Raw genomic sequence first — 21,860 nt, forward strand, 5'->3', positions numbered from 1 at the left:
ACCAGAGAAGTCCCCAAATCGGGTGTTTTTAGAAGAAAAACTGAAAAGCAAAATTACTCTTGGTAAACTATAAAGACACTCTAGGTATCTTATTTCCCGACCTCTCTAATTCAAACGCCTCTGCTGGGGCCGAATACCATTTCTTCCTCTTTCTTGGGCAATATCAGAAGAGTCAAAGAGTTCTTAAGTGTACATGTTCTCCTCTACTTTTAAGATTTTTCTTAATTTTCTTTTTGAATTTCAATTTTCAATTCTGTAATCTATTCCTTAGTTCACTTTTAACTATCTTCACAGCTCATCTAATCACTAAACTTCTCCAAGTCATCTGTATCTCTTTCTAGAACAGGCAGGAAAGACTTCATTATTATATTAAGTATTGCTAGGCTGAAAAAGGATAGGTAACCTGTTGCTCTTGACCAAGCTGTTATTCTTCCCCTTCCCACTAAATAGTAAACACCTGTCTTTCCAATGTTTCTTTCCTTTACATTTCATACACCTCAGACTTTCCAAATATACAAACTACCTCACCAGGTACAACAGTTAACTGTTACCAAGAAAACTCTTAAAAAGACTGCTGAATTTTATTACCAAAAGACTGTCCAATGTCCTTCTTCCTGGAAGGGATTGCTGCTATCTCCTATGTCATGTAAGGTCTGTGTACTTTGAAACATACCAAAAACAGTTATTTGACAAAAACATGTAAATATACAGTCAAGAAAATGAATATAACACTGCACAATTCTTTTGAGAAGCCCTTATTCCAGTAAATGAATTGTCTAGTGATTTTCAACTTAAAACACTTATATAGCAGTTTTTAAAGCCCAAGGCACTTCCCAGCTTGCTCCTGCTTAATGGCAGTTCTATGGAGATAAAAACCAGTGCCCAGCAACAACACCTTAAAAATGTAGAGAAGCATAATAAAATGGAACTCAGACAAGTTAACTGAATCACACAACAAATATTGTTGCCAACTGTTATAAATGACAGACTCATGATTTTACTAATTCATGTCCTAATAAGGAAGCCATTCTTTAACTTATTCCAGTGGCTTTCAATTCTTAAAATGAAACCTTTGAAAACTTGCTGGCCAGTATGGGCCTCTGTCCTTGAAAGACAAAGAATTTTTAAGGTTTCTTGGATCTTTTAAACTTCATTCTTAGATTCCCAAGTTAAAGAGACCTCTATTAACTTATAGGCAGGTTTGTACTACTCTCACTGCTTTAATGCAGGAGACCCGGGTTCAATCCCTGGGTCCGGAAGATCCCCTGGAGAAGTAAATGGCAACCCACTCCAGTACTCTTGCCTGGAGAATCCTATGGAGGGAGGAGCCTGGTAGGCTACAGTCCATGGGGTCACAAAGAGTCAGACACGACTGAGCGACTTCACTTTCACTGCTTTAAAGAGAAGCCCCAAACTGAGATAAATGGGGCACTAAGAGCTCTATCTGATTTTCTCCACAGCAGTCCTATGGGGTAGGTATTATTCCCATTTAACTGAGCTCAGTTTTCTCTGATGACTAATATCTTCAGGTCACCCAGCCATTTAAAGGTAACACTAGTTACGACTCAAAACTTGCTCTTTTTAGGCCGTTATATTATTGAGTTTGAATTAGGTACAACCTAGTATGCATATGCTTATTTCATTTTACATTTCATCATCTTCAAAATAAAACTACCTAATTTTTGGCTTCTTGTGACTTTAGGCAGAAGAGGTATCAACCCCTTCCCCCACTGACACAAGAACATTTGGTCTAAGATCTGCTAGAAAAGGCTGACTGCATTAGTTCACATACTGTAATTTCAAATTTAACAACACAAAGAAGAGAACCATAATTTCGCATAAAGAGAAGTTCATGTTGTGAAGAATAAGGCCGGTGACCATGTTCTTCAGTAATGCTCTAAAACTTCTGTACAAAGTAACACAGTCCCTGCTCTTTCACTGCTTAGTAAATAGTATAAATTAAACAAACACTTGATAAGTACATGTAACTAGAATGGCAATAACCTAATAAGAGTAAAGAGCTCTTCAGAGAAACTTTGAACCATGGAGGTTAGTTCCTACTAATAGGAAGACAAAGAATATTTTTTTAGGCAGTATAGAACAATGAAGTCTGGTTCATCAATGATGCTATCAGCCAATAATATCAATTCTGAAAAGCAATTATCTGCTTATTTTTCTCAAATTAAAAGTCAAAGAAAAAACTAGAGCAATAAAAATTACAACTGGTTACGTTTTTATTATATAAGATATTGAGATATAATTGGGCACACGTTCACTAATTATCAAGCAAATCAGGTCAAATCCTTTTTTTCTCTAGGAGAAGTAACAGTTCTGCTAGACTTTATTCTTCCATTTTACTTAAAAGGAGAAAAGGAATTTTATGCAAGATGTTTCCCGAGTCAACAGGACCTGTTTGAAGAAAGATGATCGGGAAAAGAAGCCTGCCTGTAAAGAATCACAGTATCTGTAAATATCCAAGTTTCCCCAAGTTGAAACAGAAAAGGCCTTGGAAAATTAGTCGTACTGCTGACCTAGTTCCACCTCTTTTTCAAAAGAACCCAAAAGCTCATTTACTTAACAAATAATTTGAGTATCTACTATATATTAGGAGGGATGAGCCATGCAAAGATCACTAATGGAGCTTCACTTCTGAAAAGACTAAGGCTGGAAGAAAAGCTTTAGAATTCTCTGAGCCTTTTATATAGTAAAACAATTAAACTTTCATTTATCTATACTTTCAAAGTGGAAATTTCATTTATACTTTCGAACTGGAAATTTCATTTAGACTTGATGCGAAGCCAGTGTGCTATTCTGCAGGAGAACAACATAGTGATCAGCAACCAGTATCAAACTCCCTTAATAATCATTTCAGCAGGAAAAGCTATTCAGAGATTAATTCAGATATTCTCACCCACTGATCCAATGCAGTATTTTTTTTCCTTGATAAGGAAAGTAATGCTAAAACTGCTACAGTCTTTTCCTAGGAAAAGTCTCACAATGACGGGAGCTTTTATACTTTTTGTGTGGAAAACATGCAAATACCTACCTGGAATTGCAAATAAGCTGTTAGTATAGGATGAATGTTACCACATCCCCTTTTATTCCTAAAACTGACTTTTGTCTTAAGGGAAATAATAAAACTCTTAATTATTTAATCTATCAGGTATAATAACTGGGGGAAAAACATTAGAGTGAACAAAATTTAATAACACACTCAGGTTCTTACCAGTAAACAGAGCAAGGAAGGTGGGGAAAAGTCCAATAGTATTTTTTTTATTATAGGGAAACATGGTATTTTCAAATTTTAAATATTCTTATTACATTAGCAAAGCATAAGATAAGCATTTGTCATTGAGTCTCGATAAAAGCATAGAACTCCCTTCTCATTTTAGAAATGAATGATAGCTATCAATGTAAAGATTTCAAGTAAGCAATCAAAAACTACCCACAAAATAGATACCACACGAGAAGACTGTAGCCCACATAAAGATAGAAAACGTTATTCTTCTTTAAAAAGACAGTTTAAAGTAAACTATCATTTGAGAAAAACACTCTTAATTTAGGAACTGAAGCTATTCCATCAGCGTTAGACTACTGTAAAGGAATCATAATACCATTACAATTTTAACAAAAACTCCAAACCCCCATCAGAAATAATTCTATATTGCTTGTTATAGTACTTCTTCCATGAACAAGATTCAAATAGTAAGAAGTACAGCTGCATTTTCAGAGGAAATGGGATTCAGCCTCTGTATACCAGAGCCCTGTCAAACAGAGACCCATGTGTATCTAAGAGTACCCATCTGCAATGTAAGAGTAATCATTTAGTTAAACCCATTTTAAATATTAACTCCCAGTTCATTAAAAAATCAAAGTGTTAGTGTACACAGGTTGTTATATGCTAAACGGTTGCACTATCCACCAACTTATTCTTATATTTCAACTTTTCTGGCACAGAAAGTCGCCATTTGTAAGAAAATTTTAAAATTAACCAAAATGTAATGTTCAAGTCTTTTAAGCTATTTAGAGAAGCAGTGCTTCAATGGAGTAGACACTGAATTCTTAAAATGCTTCTTGACTGAACCTGGAAAATCAAGCTTTGAGTTTTTCATAATCTTTTAATGTGGTTGTCATCATTCAAAGTTGACTTCCAACACTTAAATGCAGAAAGGCAAAAACAACTGTTAAGCCAGTTTTCTGCATGGCTGACATTATATTAACATTTCAGTGGCTAACCAGGGAAGGCTACTAGGTCTACAATGTCTACTACATCTTACATAAAGCAAGATAGGTAACCAATTTCTGCATCTATATACTTTTAAGAAAATCAGTTCTAGAACTACTACAAATATTCTAACCACAACTGAAATGATAATTCGATTACTTTACCTTTTCAATTAGAACAAAATATACTACCAATCTCTCTGAGCTGACTGATAATCACCACAGAATTCATTTAATACAAATCTAACCACAATTGTTCTAACATTTTAGTAATGACACTCTGAAAGACTTGGAAATCTACAATACCCCACTTTTAAAAGGAAAAGAGAAACCAAAGAAAGAAAAAGTTGAGAGTAATGGAACTGATAATCATTACAGAAACCCTGTATTACAATGATACTAGACTGAATGGTTTCTCACCAGTACATCATTGCAGATATCTCTTAGCTCGGTCTCTATTTTCTCTCTGTATTCTCGAGCCATCTGCTGTTTTTTCTCAGCACCTTCCGTCTTTTGCTCAATACTGGAGACGACCCTCCAAGATGACCTACGGGCTCCTACAACATTTTTATAAGCAACTGAGAGAAGATTCCTCTCCTCATTGGATAATTCAGCTCCTTGCTCAGTTACAGACTTCATGCAGGCTGCCATGTCATCATATCGCTCAGCCTGCTCGGCCAGTTTGGCCTTCTGTACCAGCTCGTTTTTATCCATGACTGGATGTTCTGCAGGGGAAAAAAAGTAGCATTTAGATATTTTTTCCAGTAAAACAGACTAAAAATCACAGCCTTTGTAAACATGTTAACACTTCAAACTTAATTACCGATGGAAGATTCTCTACATGTGGAATTCAATGGAACTTCACAAAAGGATGCTCAGGGGGGGAAAAAACGTGGCATACTCAGCGTGCATAGTGTACATTTAAAGCCATTAAAATCGGTTTAGCAAAACTAAAATTACATTATCTCATCTTTGTCCACACGATCCTTAATTTCACATAAAGTTGAAGCACACTTGACTAAAAAGGCTGCCTTAAAAACCAATCCTTACGTTACTTGGTCAAAATCTCAACTCTAGTTTCAAATATCACTGGGTAATCAAAAATTAAGCAGCTTTTTTTTAGTGAAAACACCACCTATGAATACTACTACCATACTTTCAGAATCACGATTCCTGTCAGTTTAATGTAATTCATGTCCTATTACTGTTAGTATCTGCTCTTGTCAAGTGTTTAAATTTTAGCTGATAACACTCCCACCCCAAGTCCACGGATCTTTGCAACAGCTGATCACCATGCCAATTTCCTGGGAGAAATGACCGTATTGCTTATTTTAATACTGTGACTGTAAAACCACCACCAAGGATCAATAACTAACCCTAAGGCTTCATTCATCTGTACCTTGTTATATGCACATGGGCTTAAAAAAAAAAAAATCCGTGAGTCCCGGAACTTCGATTCTTACTATATGTAAGCACTAAAATGTAGATAGTAAATGCTTCCCAGTATGATCAGTGTTTCTGATGTCATTGTTCAGTTTAAATGCAGACTTAATGCGCCTTGTTTCTAGTAGTCAAAAATTAATTACATACATTATCACTCAAGCTGCCCTTATCAAGACTTCCTAATTCTTTCTCATTTTAAAGCTCTGGGCTTTTCAATCTTCCCCTTATGCTGTTCCTTAAGACATCCTTTTGAAAGATCCTAAAGCAGCACATAAAGATACTACCCCCTACAGTGGTCCCAAAGGGTACATGACTTACGATGAACAGAGGAGTCACTGTCACTCACTATGGGAACTGACTCCCTTTCTTTACCTTCCCAGGGAAATCCCACAAAACATTTCTTTGTAAAAAACCAAATCGGAACTAATCCTTTGTATTTAAACAAGTAACTAGCTAGCCTGAATAGGAAGTATACTGTTTTCAATGTCAAACCCCAAATCTATTATCGCATAACCTACCCCTTTCTTGCAATTACCAATTCTCCCCCCTAAAAATTAAAAAATGCTCTCAGGCTAATGCTACTTCTAAAGAAAATTATCTACAACCAGTACAAAGGTTCCTCTCCCAAACCCCTCGGTAACGAGGGGAAGTGGACTAGTTTTCTCAAAGAATAAGCAGTGCTCCCAGGACTCGCCGCACCCATTTAACCCTTCACCGGCGGAAGACTTCGAGGTGGGTGAAACGACAACGGGCCGTCTGTGACTTTAAAGGGCAAACCCTACCGTCGGCGCCAGCCGCAACCCCCCTCCTTGGCTCCGCCCAGGCTGGTGCCTCCGCGCGAGTCCCCGCGTCTCCCTCTTTGTCATGGCGGATCTGTGTCAAGGAGCCCAGCCTACTGCCTAGTGTTAATTCCCCCACCGGGGCCCGGGCTGGGGGTATGCGAGGAGGAGACGCGCGCTCCCGCCTGCGCTGGGAATGGGGAGCCGCCCGCCCGCCCGCCTCGGGGGCACGGACGCCGGGGCCGCCCGCCCGCAGAAGCGGAACCACGAGCGGCCGGCCGCGGACACACCCCACTGTCCCGTCGGCGTCCGTCCGCCACCGGCCGCCGCGGGTGCTCCTTTAGCCTCCGGGGGCCCGACAGCTGCAGCCGGTGGGGGAGGGGGCGAGCCACACCCAGGCGAGCCCGGCCGCCGCCGGCTGTTACGCGCGGGTTCACCCGCCCCGCCGAGCGGGGTCCCGGTCGACACGCGCGCAGGGACCCTCAGGTCTACCAGGCCCCCCCACCCCCGGGAGGACGAGCGAGCCCCGTGGTCCCCCGTCTTCCCCACCCTCATCGTTATCCCCTACCTGGGCTCCGAACACCCTCCCCCCACCTCCTCCACGCGGAGAAAGAAAGCCAGCCCCATCCCCCCCAGCCCGCCGGGAATATTCAAGTTCTCATTCCCCCTCACCCCCGCGGAACCCGGGAAATTCGGCTCGAGGTCTCGGGCGGGCCCCACCCCGGGGCCGGCTCGACCGAAGCACGGCCTTGCCCCGCTCTACCTGGCGGGCGCTTCCGGGCCGCCTTGGCTCGCAGCCCCGTGGCCAGGTCCGACCCTCCCGCCGCCGCGCCGCCGCCGCCCGGGTGCGGGAGGAGGGGTGGGTGCCGCCGCAGCGCGGGGCGCGGAGGCTGCGCCGCCGAGAGGGCGGGAGAGGCGGGGGGAGGGGACGGGGGGCGGCGGGGAGGGGGCGGCTCACCTGCGCCACTGCAATGCCCGCGGCCGCCGAGTCATTCTCTCTCGGACGGAAGCGGGCAGCGGAGCGGCGCGGAGGAGGGGGCTACGGGGGGGTGGGGCGGGCGCGAAAAAGAACGGATCGCGGCCGGCGCTGCCTCGGTCACCCTCGGGAGGCCGGCGACCGGGCGGGTCCCTGGGGGAAACCTGGCGTGCGGGCGCTCTTCCCACCCCCACCCCCCAACCCCCGGGGACCGGATCAGACCGGGCGCCCCTCCGGGCCGAGGCGTCGATCCGGAAGCAAGTAGCCGGAGGCGGCCGCGAGCCGCCCGCCAGAACCCAGCGGAAGAGAAGCCGCCGCCCGTCTCCGCCTGAGGAGACTCCGCCTCAGCCCAGCGCCGCTCCCAACCGCGGCGCGAGCGGGACTTGAGGGGATGCGGAGCAGGGACTGCTCCCGCGCTTTCGGATGCTTGGCCTAGGACAGGAAGAAGCGGCGCGAGGTGGCGGCGGCGGTGGCGGCCGAGTCCCTTACCTGTGTCCGGAGTAGGTGGCGGCGGACGGACGGGGCTCAGCAGTCTCTGGGCGGCAGCGGCGAGGCTGAGACTCTGTCCCTGGATCTCGCTGCTCACAGGCTACAGCCGCTCCGCAGACACGGGGTTTCCTCCAATCACCAGCCCCGGCAGCAGGGGCACCACACGCACGATGACGTCAAACGCTGCTATGGCAACCGTTGATTGGTGCCCACAGCTCTGGGGGCCCAGAGCAACCGCCGCTCCCCAGCGCGCGGCCGTCCTGCCCGCCCGCGCTAGAGGGCGAGCGGAGGAGCGCGCGCGTCCCCTCCGCTCCCAACTCTCCTCCCCAGCCCTCTCGGCTTCCAACTTCTATACTCCTGTCCTGAGGGTGCCCGAACAGAAAGCTCTTTTTTTCTTCTTCTGGTCACCAGTATCCCCACCGTTTCCCTCGCCTTCCCCACGGATCCCCCGCAACCCTTCTCCGGCTCGCTCCCCCAAAACCAGCCGGGAGGCAATTTTCCCCCACCCCCACTTAGGGTTCGTACGACCCTTCTGCGCCTGCGCCAGTTACTCCCTCAAGAAGGGGCGCCCGTTCGGCAACATCCGGGACCTTTCACACTCCCCCCACCCCCTCCCATCCGCCTGGCCCGCCCCGCCCTCCGTGCTTTGCGGCGGCAACTGCCCCCCGGGGCCATCCGGAGGGCTAGATTACGAGAGCGGCTCCTCGGAGCTGGCATTATGATCTGGAGTTGGGGGTGGGGGGCACGGTCAAAGGGTCGGGGAGGGGCGATGTGGCGCGCTAGCCCCCCAGCTTCCCCCAACACACACGCCGGGCGGGGCGATCGGGGCGCGCGGCCCCTCCCTATCTCCTTTCCGCTGCCGCCCCTTTACCTGCAGCCTCAGGGACTGCGCCTGGAGGCCTTTTAAGGCTCGGGATAGAGGGAGGCGTCCGGTCCCAGTACGTGGGCTGAGCCACCAGTTGGTTTTGCCAATCGGGGCTGGGGCATCAGTGCGCAGTGACAGCTGCGAGGGGACAATGGGTGGGCACCAAGTGGGAGTGAGGTGTGGCGGGCGGAGCTGGCGGGAGGTGAGGCCTGGGAAGAGGCCTTCAGCCTCTGAGAGGGAAAGACGGCGTCCTTAGGTGGAGGCTTTGAGGGGGCCCTGGAGGCCATAACATGACAGGAGGCAAAGAGGTTTGAGTGTATTTCCTCGTTTTTTGTAGGTTGAATTTTTCCTGTCCAAAATAAAGCTTTCACTTAGAGACCTCATGCTTCCGTGGTTTAAAACGTGATTACCTGTTTTCTCCTGAGAGGGGAACGTGCTGTTCCCAGGGCCCGGGTTGACCCAGCGGGCGGTGGGCCGCGGGCGGGGCGAAGAACAGGGACCGGGAGCCAGGAAGAGAGGAAAGAGAAGGGCGGAAATTGCAGGTGCCGCGTTAACGTGCCAACCTAAAACGGTAGGGCCTCCACCCAGTCAACTTCAGGAAGTTCAAAGACATGCATTCACTGTGTGAAATGTCTTTGATCCGTCTTCCTTTAGGTAAGTGTTAGAAAAGATTAGTGCCTGGATGACCTACCAAACCAATTGCAAAAGTCATTGAGAGTTTCTAGAACTCAGAACTCTTCCTGCTACCCATGTGTGAGCTCCATCTTGGCCTCGTTGACTTTTCCAACATCACTTTATTGAGCACCTACTGTGGTGGTTTGGTCGCTGAGTCGTGTCCGACTCTTGTGACCCATGAATGTAGCCTGCTAGGCTCCTCTGTCGAGGGGATTCTCCAGGCAAGAATACTGGAGTGGGTTGCCATTTCCTTCTCCAGGGGATCTTCCCGACCCGGGAATCGAACCGGGTCTCCTGCATTGTAGGCAGATTCTTTACCAACTGACCTACAAGGGAAGCCCCTGAGCACATACTAGGACCCTGCTTTAGGCACAGCTGACAAAAGAGCCTTCCAGGAGTTCAGCCTCAAGTTCCCCAGAGAATTGAATTTATCAGTAACCGTCACATAAAATGTTTGCTCACTCTTTCAGCGCCTGGTGCTTCCGAGCGCCTTGTCTGTTCTGTCTGATGGGTACAGTGCGCCACAAGACTGTTCTACAAATGACATTTGGCCTGAAGTTCCAACTGGCGGTTAGATAGTAAAATATAAACGAGAAAGAGGGTTTTCCACTGATCAGTTCAATTTCAGTGGTTTTAATTTTCCCGTCGGAACAGATTAATAGTAGAATGAATGAACAAATTGATCAGAGTTTTGTTTCTGGGATATTAAAGTCTCCTTTCTTTGACTCCCAAGCAAATTCTTTTAGAGAGTGACTCACTTAAAATGACTAATATTTCAAAAGCTTTCTTTAAAAGAAATTCTTGCCTCTAGTTTTATACCAGATTTCAGCACCAGAAAGAAGATACTAAGTTTGAAAAATCTTTCCTAAAGGGAAGTTGATGGGAGTTCCCTGGTGGCCTAATGGCTAGGATTCCAGGCTTTCACTGCCATGACCTGGGTTCTATCCGTGGGATGAAATAGATTTCTCATAAACCGCACCCCATCAAAAACGTGAGGTTGTTTAATATCTCAAGTATATATACAGATAGAATATATGCCCTTTGTTTTAGAGGAAGTTTAGGGATTTTGCTGCATTAAATAAGTTGTGGATTTACCTTAGGAAACAGCTAAATTAGATTTTTGCCTCCTGCTTTAAATAGCAAGGCTTTTTTGGTGAAAGGACAGGAACTATTAGGTTTTACAAACTCAGATCAACGTGTTCATGGAATAAAGTGTAATGAGTTTGCAGGGAAGCAAGAATAGGGAATGTCATGGAAGCCCCAAGTGACAAATACTTTGAGGAATAGGAATAACATATGCCAAGGATAATTGAAAACAAAGAAATAGAACCTATGAACTTGAACTCTAGGACGTTCACTAGAAACTTTCACTAGTAGTCTGACTTGTTTTATTTTCTTCACTGCTCAACCCTGTTGTCTCAGTCAAGTTACTTAACCTTCTGTGTCTTGATATTACTGTCAATAAAGTACTGGTGATAAAAACACAACTCATTAAATGATATTGAAGATTAAATGAAGATATATATATATATATATAGGGCTTCTCAGGTGGCACAAGTGGTAAAGAACCCGCCTGCCAGTGCAGAAGACCTGCCAGTGCAGGTTCAATCCCTGGGTTGGGAAGATCCCCTGAAGGAGGGCATGGTAACCCACTCCAGTATTCTTGCCTGGAGAATCCCTTGGACAGAGGAGCCTGGCGGGCTACAGTCTATAGGGTCACAAAGAGTTGGACACGACTGAGGTGACTTAGCACACATGCATGTGACTGAGCACTAATAGGACATATCCAAAGCCATGTTCTCCACTTGTGGCTTTGGTCTGCAAAAACCTCCTTGTTTTAACCTCTGTTCGATCTGTTCATGGACATCTATTTGCCAGTTGAAATAGGATTCCAAGGCTTTAGAGGAGGGGGACCATAGATAAAAGCAGTCTGAGTCCCTGAAGGCCTTTAAAAGTCAGCCTTGATCCTATAGGACTTTATCGAAGGATACCTTTTCTTTTTTAAGCCAGTGAAATTTAGGTTTTATCTGTTATAACAGCTCTCGTTGTAATGTCTGTAGATATCATTGGCAAATCCAAAGCATGGTAAGGGTTTTTTTTTTTTTTTTAAGAGGAAATGTGAAAGAAAAAAGGCACAGGGAGGGAAAACAAGTGAGAGTAAGGGCCTCTGCTCTTATGATATTTTATGTATTCTCAACTAATCTATTGACTCCTAGAATGACTTTAGGAAAGTTATATTTTCTCAATTCTTAGTCACTCTAATAGTCTCACTACTTTTTAATTTACTATTCACTTGATGCCATCCTTATTCTTTTGTATACTGTTTTAACCTTGTTTTTCTTAAAAAAAAAAAAAAAAAAACACATAAAACTTGTTTTTCAGTCCATACCTTTTAACTCTATCCTGACATCCCAGTCTCTAAACGGTGTTCTGTGATACTTTGGTCGCAGACTGGATTTTTTGCATGCTGATTAAAAAAATTAAAATGTAAACCAATAAGAACCCCAAGTCAACTGTGAGCTCTCATTTCATACCTTCACCAGGCCCTTAACTAGAGCCCACTGGTCAGAGATTATGCTGCTTTGGAGGGATAGAAACGCATGAGTCACACTCCCTCCTTGAAGCAACACATGGTCAAGGGACAGACCCATACACCAAATGCAATTACAGAGAAGCACAGCGAAGTAAGGGCTCATGAGTGTTTTGAGAAATCTGAGCTGTGAACACTGTCCATGGAGAAGTGAGAAAGGTTCCCTGAAAAACAAAACCTCATATTCATCCTACAAATTACTTATTTGACCATCAGCAGAGTCAGTTTTGCTTTTCTACCTCAAACGGCATTTTTAATTCCACAGTGAAATTTTAGTTGCCTTATATTTTTAATTTACTGATGATCAATAAAGACACTATCTCCCCCGCCTTCCATTAAGTACAGAGAGACATTTTCTAAAGTCTTCTTTTCCCATAGTAAAGTCTTCTTTTCCCATCTTCAGTTGTATGCTGTCTTCAGATAGCTCTCTATTTCCTTGCACTATAGAGTTTTTTTTTCAATCTTGTGTTGAGGTGGTGATTGTTTTCCTATTACATATCAACAAGAGAAATTCCTTCCAGTCTTAGAGTTGGCTGGTGAAATTTCCTCTGCTTCTCTTTGCCATCCTCTTGAAAAGATAGATAGATCTAAAGTTGTAGGAGAGTGCAGGAACACACTTACCTACCCAAATGCTGGAATCCAGCAGACATTTACATTCATCATTTGTGGAGCAGCCGCCATGACAGGATCTTCCCCTGACCCATTGTCCAGTTGTCTGCAAGGAGGGGAATTTATGTTGTCAAGAATCAGGGGCTATCTGGGGTTCGTCTTTAATCAGCTGTGATAAATGGAAAAACTGCAGTCTTGAATACTGTGGGCTGTCAGAGTGCTTCCCCACAATGCTTTATCTGCAGCTCCTTATGCCAGGGGTCTATCCATCACATTCTGTAGCCAGCCACCCCTGCCTCGCCGGTTCTCTGCAATTCTCCTGTGCCTTCTCCTGGGATCTGGAGATTCTGATTGAATAACAATGTGAAGGCTTAACTTCTTCCTACCAATTTTGCTCTTCTTTCTTGAGGATAAAGTATTCATGATAAAGTTTCTTGATTTAGTTCCCTCTGTACTGTAGTTAGTGGAAATACCTCTTGCAAATGATTGATTCTTAACTTTCAAAAACTTTTTCATGAAACTTTAATGGGAAAATGGGAAAGATTATAGCAAAGATGGTAATTTGGCACTATTTTACTATCTTAACCTTTAAGTCTCTATTGCAGTCTCCAGTATTATAGGATTTATTTTAGATTCATAACAAAATTGAGAGGAAGGTACAGAGCTTCATATAGTTCTAGCACCCACTTATGCATAGCTTCCCCTATTTTTGACATCTCCCACAGAGTGGGATATTTGTTAAAATTAATAAAATTGAGTGGTATTTTCTTAAAATACATTTATAGTCATTATCACCCAAAATTCAACATTTACCTTTAGGTTCACTCTGAGTATTGTACATTCTACAGGTTTGAACAAATGTGTGATGACATATGGGCTTCTCCACTGGCTCAACAGTAAAGAATCTGCTTGCCAATGCAAGAGACCTGGGTGCGATCCCTGGGTTGGGAATATCCCCTGGAGAAGAAAATAGCAACCCACTCCAGTCTTCTCACCTGGGAAATCCCAAGGACAGAAGAGACTGGCAGGCTACAATTCATGGGTCACAAAAGAGTCAGACATGACTTAGTAACTGAACAACAAAAGCAAATTATAACATGTATCCATCATTATAGTGTCATACAAGGTAATTTCACTGTCCTAAAAATTCTCTTGTCCACCTATTCATCTCTCCCCCTAACCCTTGGTAACCACTGATCATTTTACTGACTCCATAATTTTCTCTTTTCCAGAATGCCATATAGTTGGAATCATAAAATAGCAGCTGTTCACATTGGCTTGTTTCACTTAATAATTTGCATTTAAGATTCCTCCATGATTTGTTGTTTTGTGGTCTTTTTTTAAAGGATTAAGTAATATGCCATTGTCTGGCTGTACCACAAAACTGTGATACACCCATTCACCTACCATAGGACATCTTGGCTGGATCCAAGTTTGGGCAATTATGAGCAATGCCGCTATAAACATCCACATGCAGGTTTTTGTGTGCACGCTAGTTTTCAACTCCTTTGAGCAAACACCAAGGAGTGCCACTGCTGGATCATATGGTCAGAGTATGTTTAGTGTTATGAAAGTGAAGTGAAGTCCCTCAGTCGTGTCCGACTCTTTTCGACCCCATGGACTGTAGCCTACCAGGCTCCTCCATCCATGGGATTTTCCAGGCAAGAATACTGGAGTGGGTTGCCATTTCCTTCTCCAGGAGCTCTTCCCGACCCAGGGATTGAACCCGGGTCTCCCGCCCTATAGGCAGATACTTTACTGTCTGAGCCACCAGGGAAGTCCTGGTGGGAAACCACAAAACTGTCTTTCACAGTGACTGTATCATTTTGCATTCTCACCAGCAGTGAATGATAGTTCCTATTGCTCTACATCCTTGTCAGCATTTGATGTTGTCAATGTTCTGGATTTTGGCCATTTTAATAGGTGAGTAGTGTTATCTCATTGTTGTTTGAACTTGCATTTCACCACTGACAAATGATGTGGAGCATTTTCCATATGCTTATTTGCCATCTGTATAGCTTCTTTGATGAGGTGACTGTTGAGGTCTTTGACCAACTTTTAATCCAGTTGTCTTCTCATTGTTGAGTTTTAAGAGTTCTTTGTGTAATTTAGAAAGCAGTCTTCTGTTAGTCTGTTGCAACTATTTTCTCCCAGTCTGTGGCTTGTCTTCCCATCCTCTTGATTAATTATATTTTTAATATATTTTTATATTTTGTAAGCAAAGGTAAAAACTTTAATTTGGTGTTAAGCATTAAAATAATTTTGGAAGGTACCATCGAGATTAGTAGTGCAGAAATGAAGGTACTGGTTTATGATGCTTACCAGAAATATTTTCTGAATTCAAAAATCATTTTGTATGAGAGATCCTCATACATACAAAGCAAAATGAAAAATGGTACAAGTACTGCCATGTCTGATTATCCCTTGGAGCTTTCCATCATTTGGCAATCGTTTGAGGCAGGTGAAAGGAGCTGGGAATTCACAGTTTCCAAAGTGCATGATTTACAATTCAAAAGTAATCATAAAGTGAAGAGGTTAGAAGAAGAATCTGTCCCTTTCTGGACTGTATTTCAGCCCTGAGGACCCAGGAATAAGTGAAAGGAACATTTGGGATTCATTACGGGTTGAAAATAGAATAATGCATATATATTAGAAGACTTAAAAATCCTCTCCCTCCCCCTCTCCCCCTGCCTGCCCCTGAACCTTTAGGCATCTGGAAAAGGAATCAAAGGCAATGTGAATTTCTGGCAGTTTTCCCAGGACCTGATATAAAGTTTTTCAGGACCTAAGAGCAGAATTTCTGTATTGTAGTTTTCTTGGACTGGGGCAATCTCTCTCAACTTGAAATTATTTTTAGGAGTAGTTGACACACTTTCTTAACCATGAAATCCTAAAGACTCCCTGAAACATTTTAATATTTCAGCAATTTGACAGGAAATTTAAACCAAACCCACTCTATGGGACAGGAGATGGTTGTTTGGGTCAGTCAGATGTATGTTTTTAACATGACTAACTTCTGTACAGTTAATACCTCACTTATTTGTTAAACATTGATTTTTTAAAAAGGCTAATATAGTCAGAAGACTTCAGACTCGGTCAACTAAAAAATGAATAAGCAACAACTATAAGAACATTTAAATTGGTAAGTGACCAGTAAAAGGAAAGGACACATGTGTTGAACTGTTTCTCTAAATCACCATTGGCCAAAAGATGTAGCTAAGCAATGTATAAGATGAGGTCACCTTCCTTTTGTGACTTTCCTATCATAGCAGTGCAGCTAGCAATAGCTTATGCATGCAAGCAGCATAAATAAGTCAAAATATTCTGCTAGGCAGGGCTGTAGATATGAGAGAGTAGGGATTAGAAACAGTACGAAGGTCAAGCTTTAGAAAGAACAATTAACCCTGAGCTGCCGACAAAGACTTGATTATTTTATTAGGGTAAGTTGAGTGTCAGAGGTCAGGGAGAAGTGGGTGTTGGTCTTGACTGAGAATTGAGGGGACTACAGATGCAGGAAAAGCCCCGACGTCTATTGCAGAGAGTCAGAGAATGGAGAGTGAGTTCTAAGACAGGATTTTGTATGGTACTCTACTGTTTTTTGCTGAAACATCTCAGGGCCTTTCTGGAAGGGCAAATTAATATTATCAGGACCAGGGGATTCTGGAATATCAGTGAAACACTCAACATCATCATGGATGGTCTTCATTGTCTTTAGGAAAACAGAACCCCATCAATGGATCTGGGTTCTGGAAAGACCATGTTTATTGTTTCTTTCATTCTTGAACAGATGTTTGTTGAGTAGCTACTTAATAAATACCAGATATAACAGGTGCTGAGAATGGGAAGATGGAAACAAAAAAGACACTGCTGGACCACAGTAGAGTCACATTTTGGTGGGAAAGACAAATATATTAGCCACTCTTTGTAGGTAATTGGTAAAGACTGGTTGAATGGGGGAATAATAACTAAATAAATAAATGGATTTTTTAAAGAGAATAGCATGTTGGAGATTAGTAATATTGCTATGTATGAATAATCACCTGAATAAATGAAATTCACTGATAAACAAATTCTCTTTATTTAAACCTAGAAATAGTAGGAAGTATTTATTTTTTAAGAAAAACTGAGTAAGTTTTCTTTATGTTCATTTCTCTGTAAAGGACCCCAAGAGAGATTTGGTTGGTGACGAAGTGAGATAGGAGAGTCAAAGGAGAAGAGAAACAAGAACTGGATAATCCAGTTATGTATAAATATTGAAAATAAAATGGACATTGTCATTTTTGAAATATTTACTTTATTCAGACCCAAGACACAAGCTTAAAAGAGGCTATTAGAATTAAAATATCACCTGCAGCATGCCAGGCTTCCCTGTCCTTCACTGTCTCCTGGAGTTTGCTCAAACTCATGTCCACTGAGTCAGTGATGCCATCCAACCATCTCATCCTCTGACTGCTTCTTCTCCTTTTGCCGTCAATCTTTCTCAGCATCAGGGTCTTTTCCAAAGAGTTGGCTGTTCACATCAGGTGGTCAAAGTACTGGAGCTTCAGTTTCAGCATCAGTCCTTCCAACGAGTATTCAGGACTGATTTCCTTTAGGACGAACTGGTTGGATCTACTTGCAGTCCAAGGGACTCTCAAGAGTCTTCTCTAGTACCATAATTCGAAAGCATCAATTCTTTGGTGCTCAGCCTTCTTTATGGTCCAACTCTCACATTCACACACGACTACTGGAAAAACCATAGCTTTGAATATATGCACCTTTGTCGGCAAAGTAAGAATTTTTTTTTCTACAGGGATCACAATAAACTGTGGGAAATTCTGAAAGAGATGGGAATACCAGACCACCAGACCACCTGACCTATATGGTTAGACCACCAACCATATAGGTTTCTTGAGAAACCTATATGCAAGTCAGGAAGCAACAGTTAGAACTGGACATGAACAACAGACTGGTTCCAAATAGGAAAAGGAGTATGTCAAGGCTGTATATTGTCACCCTACTTATTTAACTTATATGCAGAGTACATCATGAGAAATGCTAGACTGGAAGAAGCACAAGCTGGAATGAAGATTGCCGGGAGAAATATCAATAACCTCAGATATGCAGATGACACCACCCTTATGGCAGAAAGTGAAGAGGAACTAAAAAGCCTCTTGATGAAAGTGAAAGTGGAGAGTGAAAAAGTTGGCTTAAAGCTCAACATTCAGAAAACTAAGATCATGGCATCCAGTCCCATCACTTCATGGGAAATAGATGGGGAAACAGTGGAAACAGTGTCAGACTTTGTTTTTCTGGGCTCCAAAATCACTGCAGATGGTGACTGCAGCCATGAAATTAAAAGACGCTTACTCCTTGGAAGGAAAGTTCTGACCAACCTAGATAGCGTATTCAAAAGCAGAGACATTACTTTGCCAACAAAGGTCCGTCTAATCAAGGCTATGGTTTTTCTTGTGGTCATGTATGGATGTGAAAGTTGGACTGTGAAGAAGGCTGAGCACCAAAGAATTGATGCTTTTGAACCGTGGTGTTGGAGAAGACTCTTGAGAGTCCCTTGGACTGCAAGGAGATCCAACCAGTCCATTCTGAAGGAGATCAGCCCTGGGATTTCTTTGGAAGGAATGATGCTAAAGCTGAAAGTCCAATACTTTGGCCACCTCATGCGAAAAGTTGACTCATTGGAAAAGACTCTGATGCTGGGAGGGATTGGGGGCAGGAGGAGAAGGGGATGACAGGATGAGATGGCTGGATGGCATCACTGACTCGATGGACGTGAGTCTGAGTGAACTCCGGGAGTTGGTGATGGACAGGGAGGCCTGGCATGCTGAGATTCATGGGGTCACAAAGAGTCAGACACGACTGAGCGACTGAACTGAACTGAACTAATAATTAGGGATGTTTTTCCCCTTGAGTTTCTTGAGAAAGTAGTTATGTTTATTAAATGACTGATGAATCAGTTAGTGAGTACTGGGTGTTTTGTATTTTCATAGAAAAATCATCATATTTTTTGTTCAGACATTTTAAGAATATAAAAGCTTGAGAACCATAGAAGAAATAAATTTAAATGTGGTCTGTGGAAGAGTTTGCAAGTTTGCTCCTATACACCTTCTTCCTTTCTTCTAGAAACATGAAAAGATTTTCTGATAGTCAACTGGGCACAATGCCCCCTGCAGTAAAAGACCACATTTCTTACTGCCCACCCAGTTAAGTGGGCCTTGGAAATAAGTGACACCTGAGAGATATAAGGGATGTTTGATGTGAGACTTCTGGAAAGTGTCCAGAAAGGGAAAGGATGCTCACTGCCAGAATGTGGACACAGTGAGGGCTGGGACAGCCTGGACCAAAGTGGAATATGAAGGAGAGTGGAGCAACCAAGCAGAAGGGGCCTGGGGTTCTCACAGCTTCCTGGAACTGCTGTACTAGTCCTAACCTGCATTTCTGTTGTTTTTGTTAATAAGATTAAGTATGTCTGTCATATGCAGTCAAATGTAATCCTAGCCAGTAGTGGTATGCTGCTGCTGCTGCTAAGTCACTTCAGTCGTGTCCAACTCTGTGCGACCCCATGGACAGCAGCCCACTAGGCTCCTCTGTCCATGGGACTCTCCAGGCAAGAATACTGGAGTGGGTTGCCATTTCCTTCCCCTCTAGTAGTGGCATAAATAGTTCTAAAATTGTTACCTATTTTGTATGCTTGTCATGGATTCTGTGACACTAGTTTGAGATTCATTTCTCTTTTTTGCCTAGCTACGGTTTTTCCAGTAGTCGTGTACAGATCATAAAGAAGGCTGAGCGCCAAAGAATTGATGCTTTTGAATTGTGGTGTTGGAGAAGACTCTTGAGATTCCCTTGGACAGCGAGGAGATCAAACCAGTCCATCCTGAGGGAAATCAGTCCTGAATATTCATTGGAAGGACTGATGCTGAAGCAGAAGCTCCAATTCTTTGGCCACCTGATGCAAAGAGCTGATTCATTGTAAAAGACCCTGATGCTGGGAAAGATTGAGGGCAGGAGGAGAAGAGGGTGACAGAGGATGAGATGATTGGATGGCATCACCAACTCAGTGGACATGAGTTTGAGCAAACTCTGGGAGATAGTGAAGGACAGGGAAGCTTGGCATGCTGCAGTCCATGAGGTTGCAAAGCCAGATACAACTTAGCGACTGAGCAGCAACAACATTGGATGTCCAGTTGCTCTAGCATCATTTTTTTCTTTTTTGGAAAGGTATCCTTCCTCCGTTGAATTGCTTGTGCACCTTTGTCAAAAAACCAGCTGGGCACATTTGTGTGGGCCTCCAATCGGGGGTTTGATCCCTGAGTTGAGAAGATCCTCTGGAGAAGGGAATGGCGACCCACTTCAGCATACTGGCCTGGAGAATCCACAGACAGGAGCCTGACAAGCTACAGTCCATGGGGTTGCAAAGAGTCGGACAGAACTGAGCTACTAACACACACACAGTTTAGTTCATTCCTTGTTATTACTGAATACTATTCCATTGTATGGATAGTCCACAGGCTCTTTATCCATTCACCCATTGTTCGACATCTGGTTGTTTTTTGCTTTTGGCTCCTATGAAGAAAGCTGCTGTGAACGCTGACAGTTTTTGTGTGGACATCTATCTGCTTTCATTTCTTTGGGGCTAATATCTAGGAGTGGGACAGAGGGCTCTTATGGTAGGTATATGTTTAATTTTATAAGAAGCTGCCAAACTGTTTTCATACACAAGCAGTGTATGAAAATCCCAGTTGTTCTGCATCCTTGCAAACAGTATTGTCAGTCTCTTTGATTACAGCGACTCTAGTGGGTGTGTAGTGCTATCTCATAGTTTTAAAATGCATTTCCCTAATGACTAATGAGGCTGGGTATATTTTCATGTTCTTACTTGCCATTTGTATATAATCTTTTCTACATGTTAATGTTTTTTTGTCTTATTAAGTACATAATTAAAAAACTCAAATAAGTATTTTGAGGGAGATTACCTTTAAAGGAATGCTGAAGTGGTCCTTCCCAGCTTCAAAGTGTATTAGGTCTTTAAGAAAACAAAATTTGTTCCTCATTTTTTTTTTTAAAGAGGGAACTACTTTCCTAATTTATTTGGTGTATATATTTGGATTCTTGTATATAATAGTAAGTTATTTAAAGAAGGATATACAATAGAATGGGCTTCCCAGGTGATGCTAGTGGTAAAGGACCTGCTGCCAATGCAGGAGATGCAAGAGACACAGGTTTGATTCTTGGCTTGGGGAGGTACCCTGGAGGAGGGCATGGCAACCCACTCCAGTATTCTTGCCTGGAGAATCACACGGACAGAAGAGCCTGGCGGGCTACCGTCCATAGTGTTGCACAGAGTTGGACACAACTGAAGTGACTGTGCACACACACGGCGTAAGCACATGCAGCAGAATAATTTAAAAATATATGGTGCTTACTGTTCATCCTTTGTTGAATTAAAGTGAAAATGACATTTTGGTGATCATATTGCTAACAGAAGGGGCTTCCCTGCTGATTCATCAGTAAAGAATCCGCCTGCAATGCAGGAGATGCAGGAAACTTGGGTTCAGTCCCTGTGTTGGGAAGATACCCTGGAGAAGAAAATGGCAATCGACTCTAGTGTTCTCGGGAATCCCATGGACAGAGGAGCCTGGTGGGCTACAGTCCACGAAGTTGCAAAAAGTTGGACACAACTGAGTGACGAGGCACACGTTGCTAACAGAATGTGAAGGACTTAAACTCTTCAAGCCTGCGTGTTAGCAAATAACTCTTCTTAGTAATTTTTCTGACCCTTTTCAAAGGTAATCATTTCTTCTAACTTTGAAAAGCTTCTCAGCGTTGCCAAGATGTGCCTCTTGGCATGCCCCTTCTGGGGATGGCAGTAAGTGCCATGATCCAGTGGGGTAGAGACACCGGAGACAGATGGAGGGTAGTGCAATCTTCCGTCTTGCTTTTTGTTTCAATCCAGTGGATTGAAAACCAGCAGTAGATTTGATGCTAGAGTCCACCAAGCACATGGGACAAGAATGACTTGGAAGTCAGCAGTTGGTTACATTGTTAAAAACAAATTAACTTTATTTATACACTTTTTGGTGGCATCCTAACTCAGAGGCAATATGGCAGAGTGAATAGGGATTAGGTTATAGGGTCACTTACACCCTCTCTGACCTGATCCTCAGTTTCTTCATCTATAAATAGAGATAATAATATCAGATATAATGTGAA

The 21,860-nt window shown here is 43.2% G+C and overlaps 1 protein-coding gene across 3 annotated transcripts in view; it reads right to left on the reverse strand.

Moving 5' to 3' along the window:
- The window catches only part of YWHAZ (tyrosine 3-monooxygenase/tryptophan 5-monooxygenase activation protein zeta), a 34,787-nt gene extending 26,650 nt beyond the window's left edge, over window positions 1–8,137 (reverse strand). The window contains exons 1-2 of one of the 3 annotated variants that reach the window (XM_005887010.3): window positions 7,912–8,137; window positions 4,645–4,949 (exon numbers count right to left, since the gene is read on the reverse strand). In XM_005887010.3, coding sequence (XP_005887072.1) covers window positions 4,645–4,938 — 294 coding nt within the window. In that variant the 5' untranslated portion in view covers window positions 4,939–4,949; window positions 7,912–8,137. Of the gene's footprint in view, window positions 1–4,644; window positions 4,950–7,209; window positions 7,327–7,404; window positions 7,553–7,911 lie in introns of those variants that run through there. The other 2 variants (XM_070383057.1, XM_070383058.1) reach the window with 2 other exon arrangements.
- Between the last annotated feature and the right edge of the window lie 13,723 nt (window positions 8,138–21,860).

The sequence above is a fragment of the Bos mutus genome, chromosome 14 (assembly GCF_027580195.1).
Source record: "Bos mutus isolate GX-2022 chromosome 14, NWIPB_WYAK_1.1, whole genome shotgun sequence".
NCBI lineage: Eukaryota > Metazoa > Chordata > Mammalia > Artiodactyla > Bovidae > Bos > Bos mutus.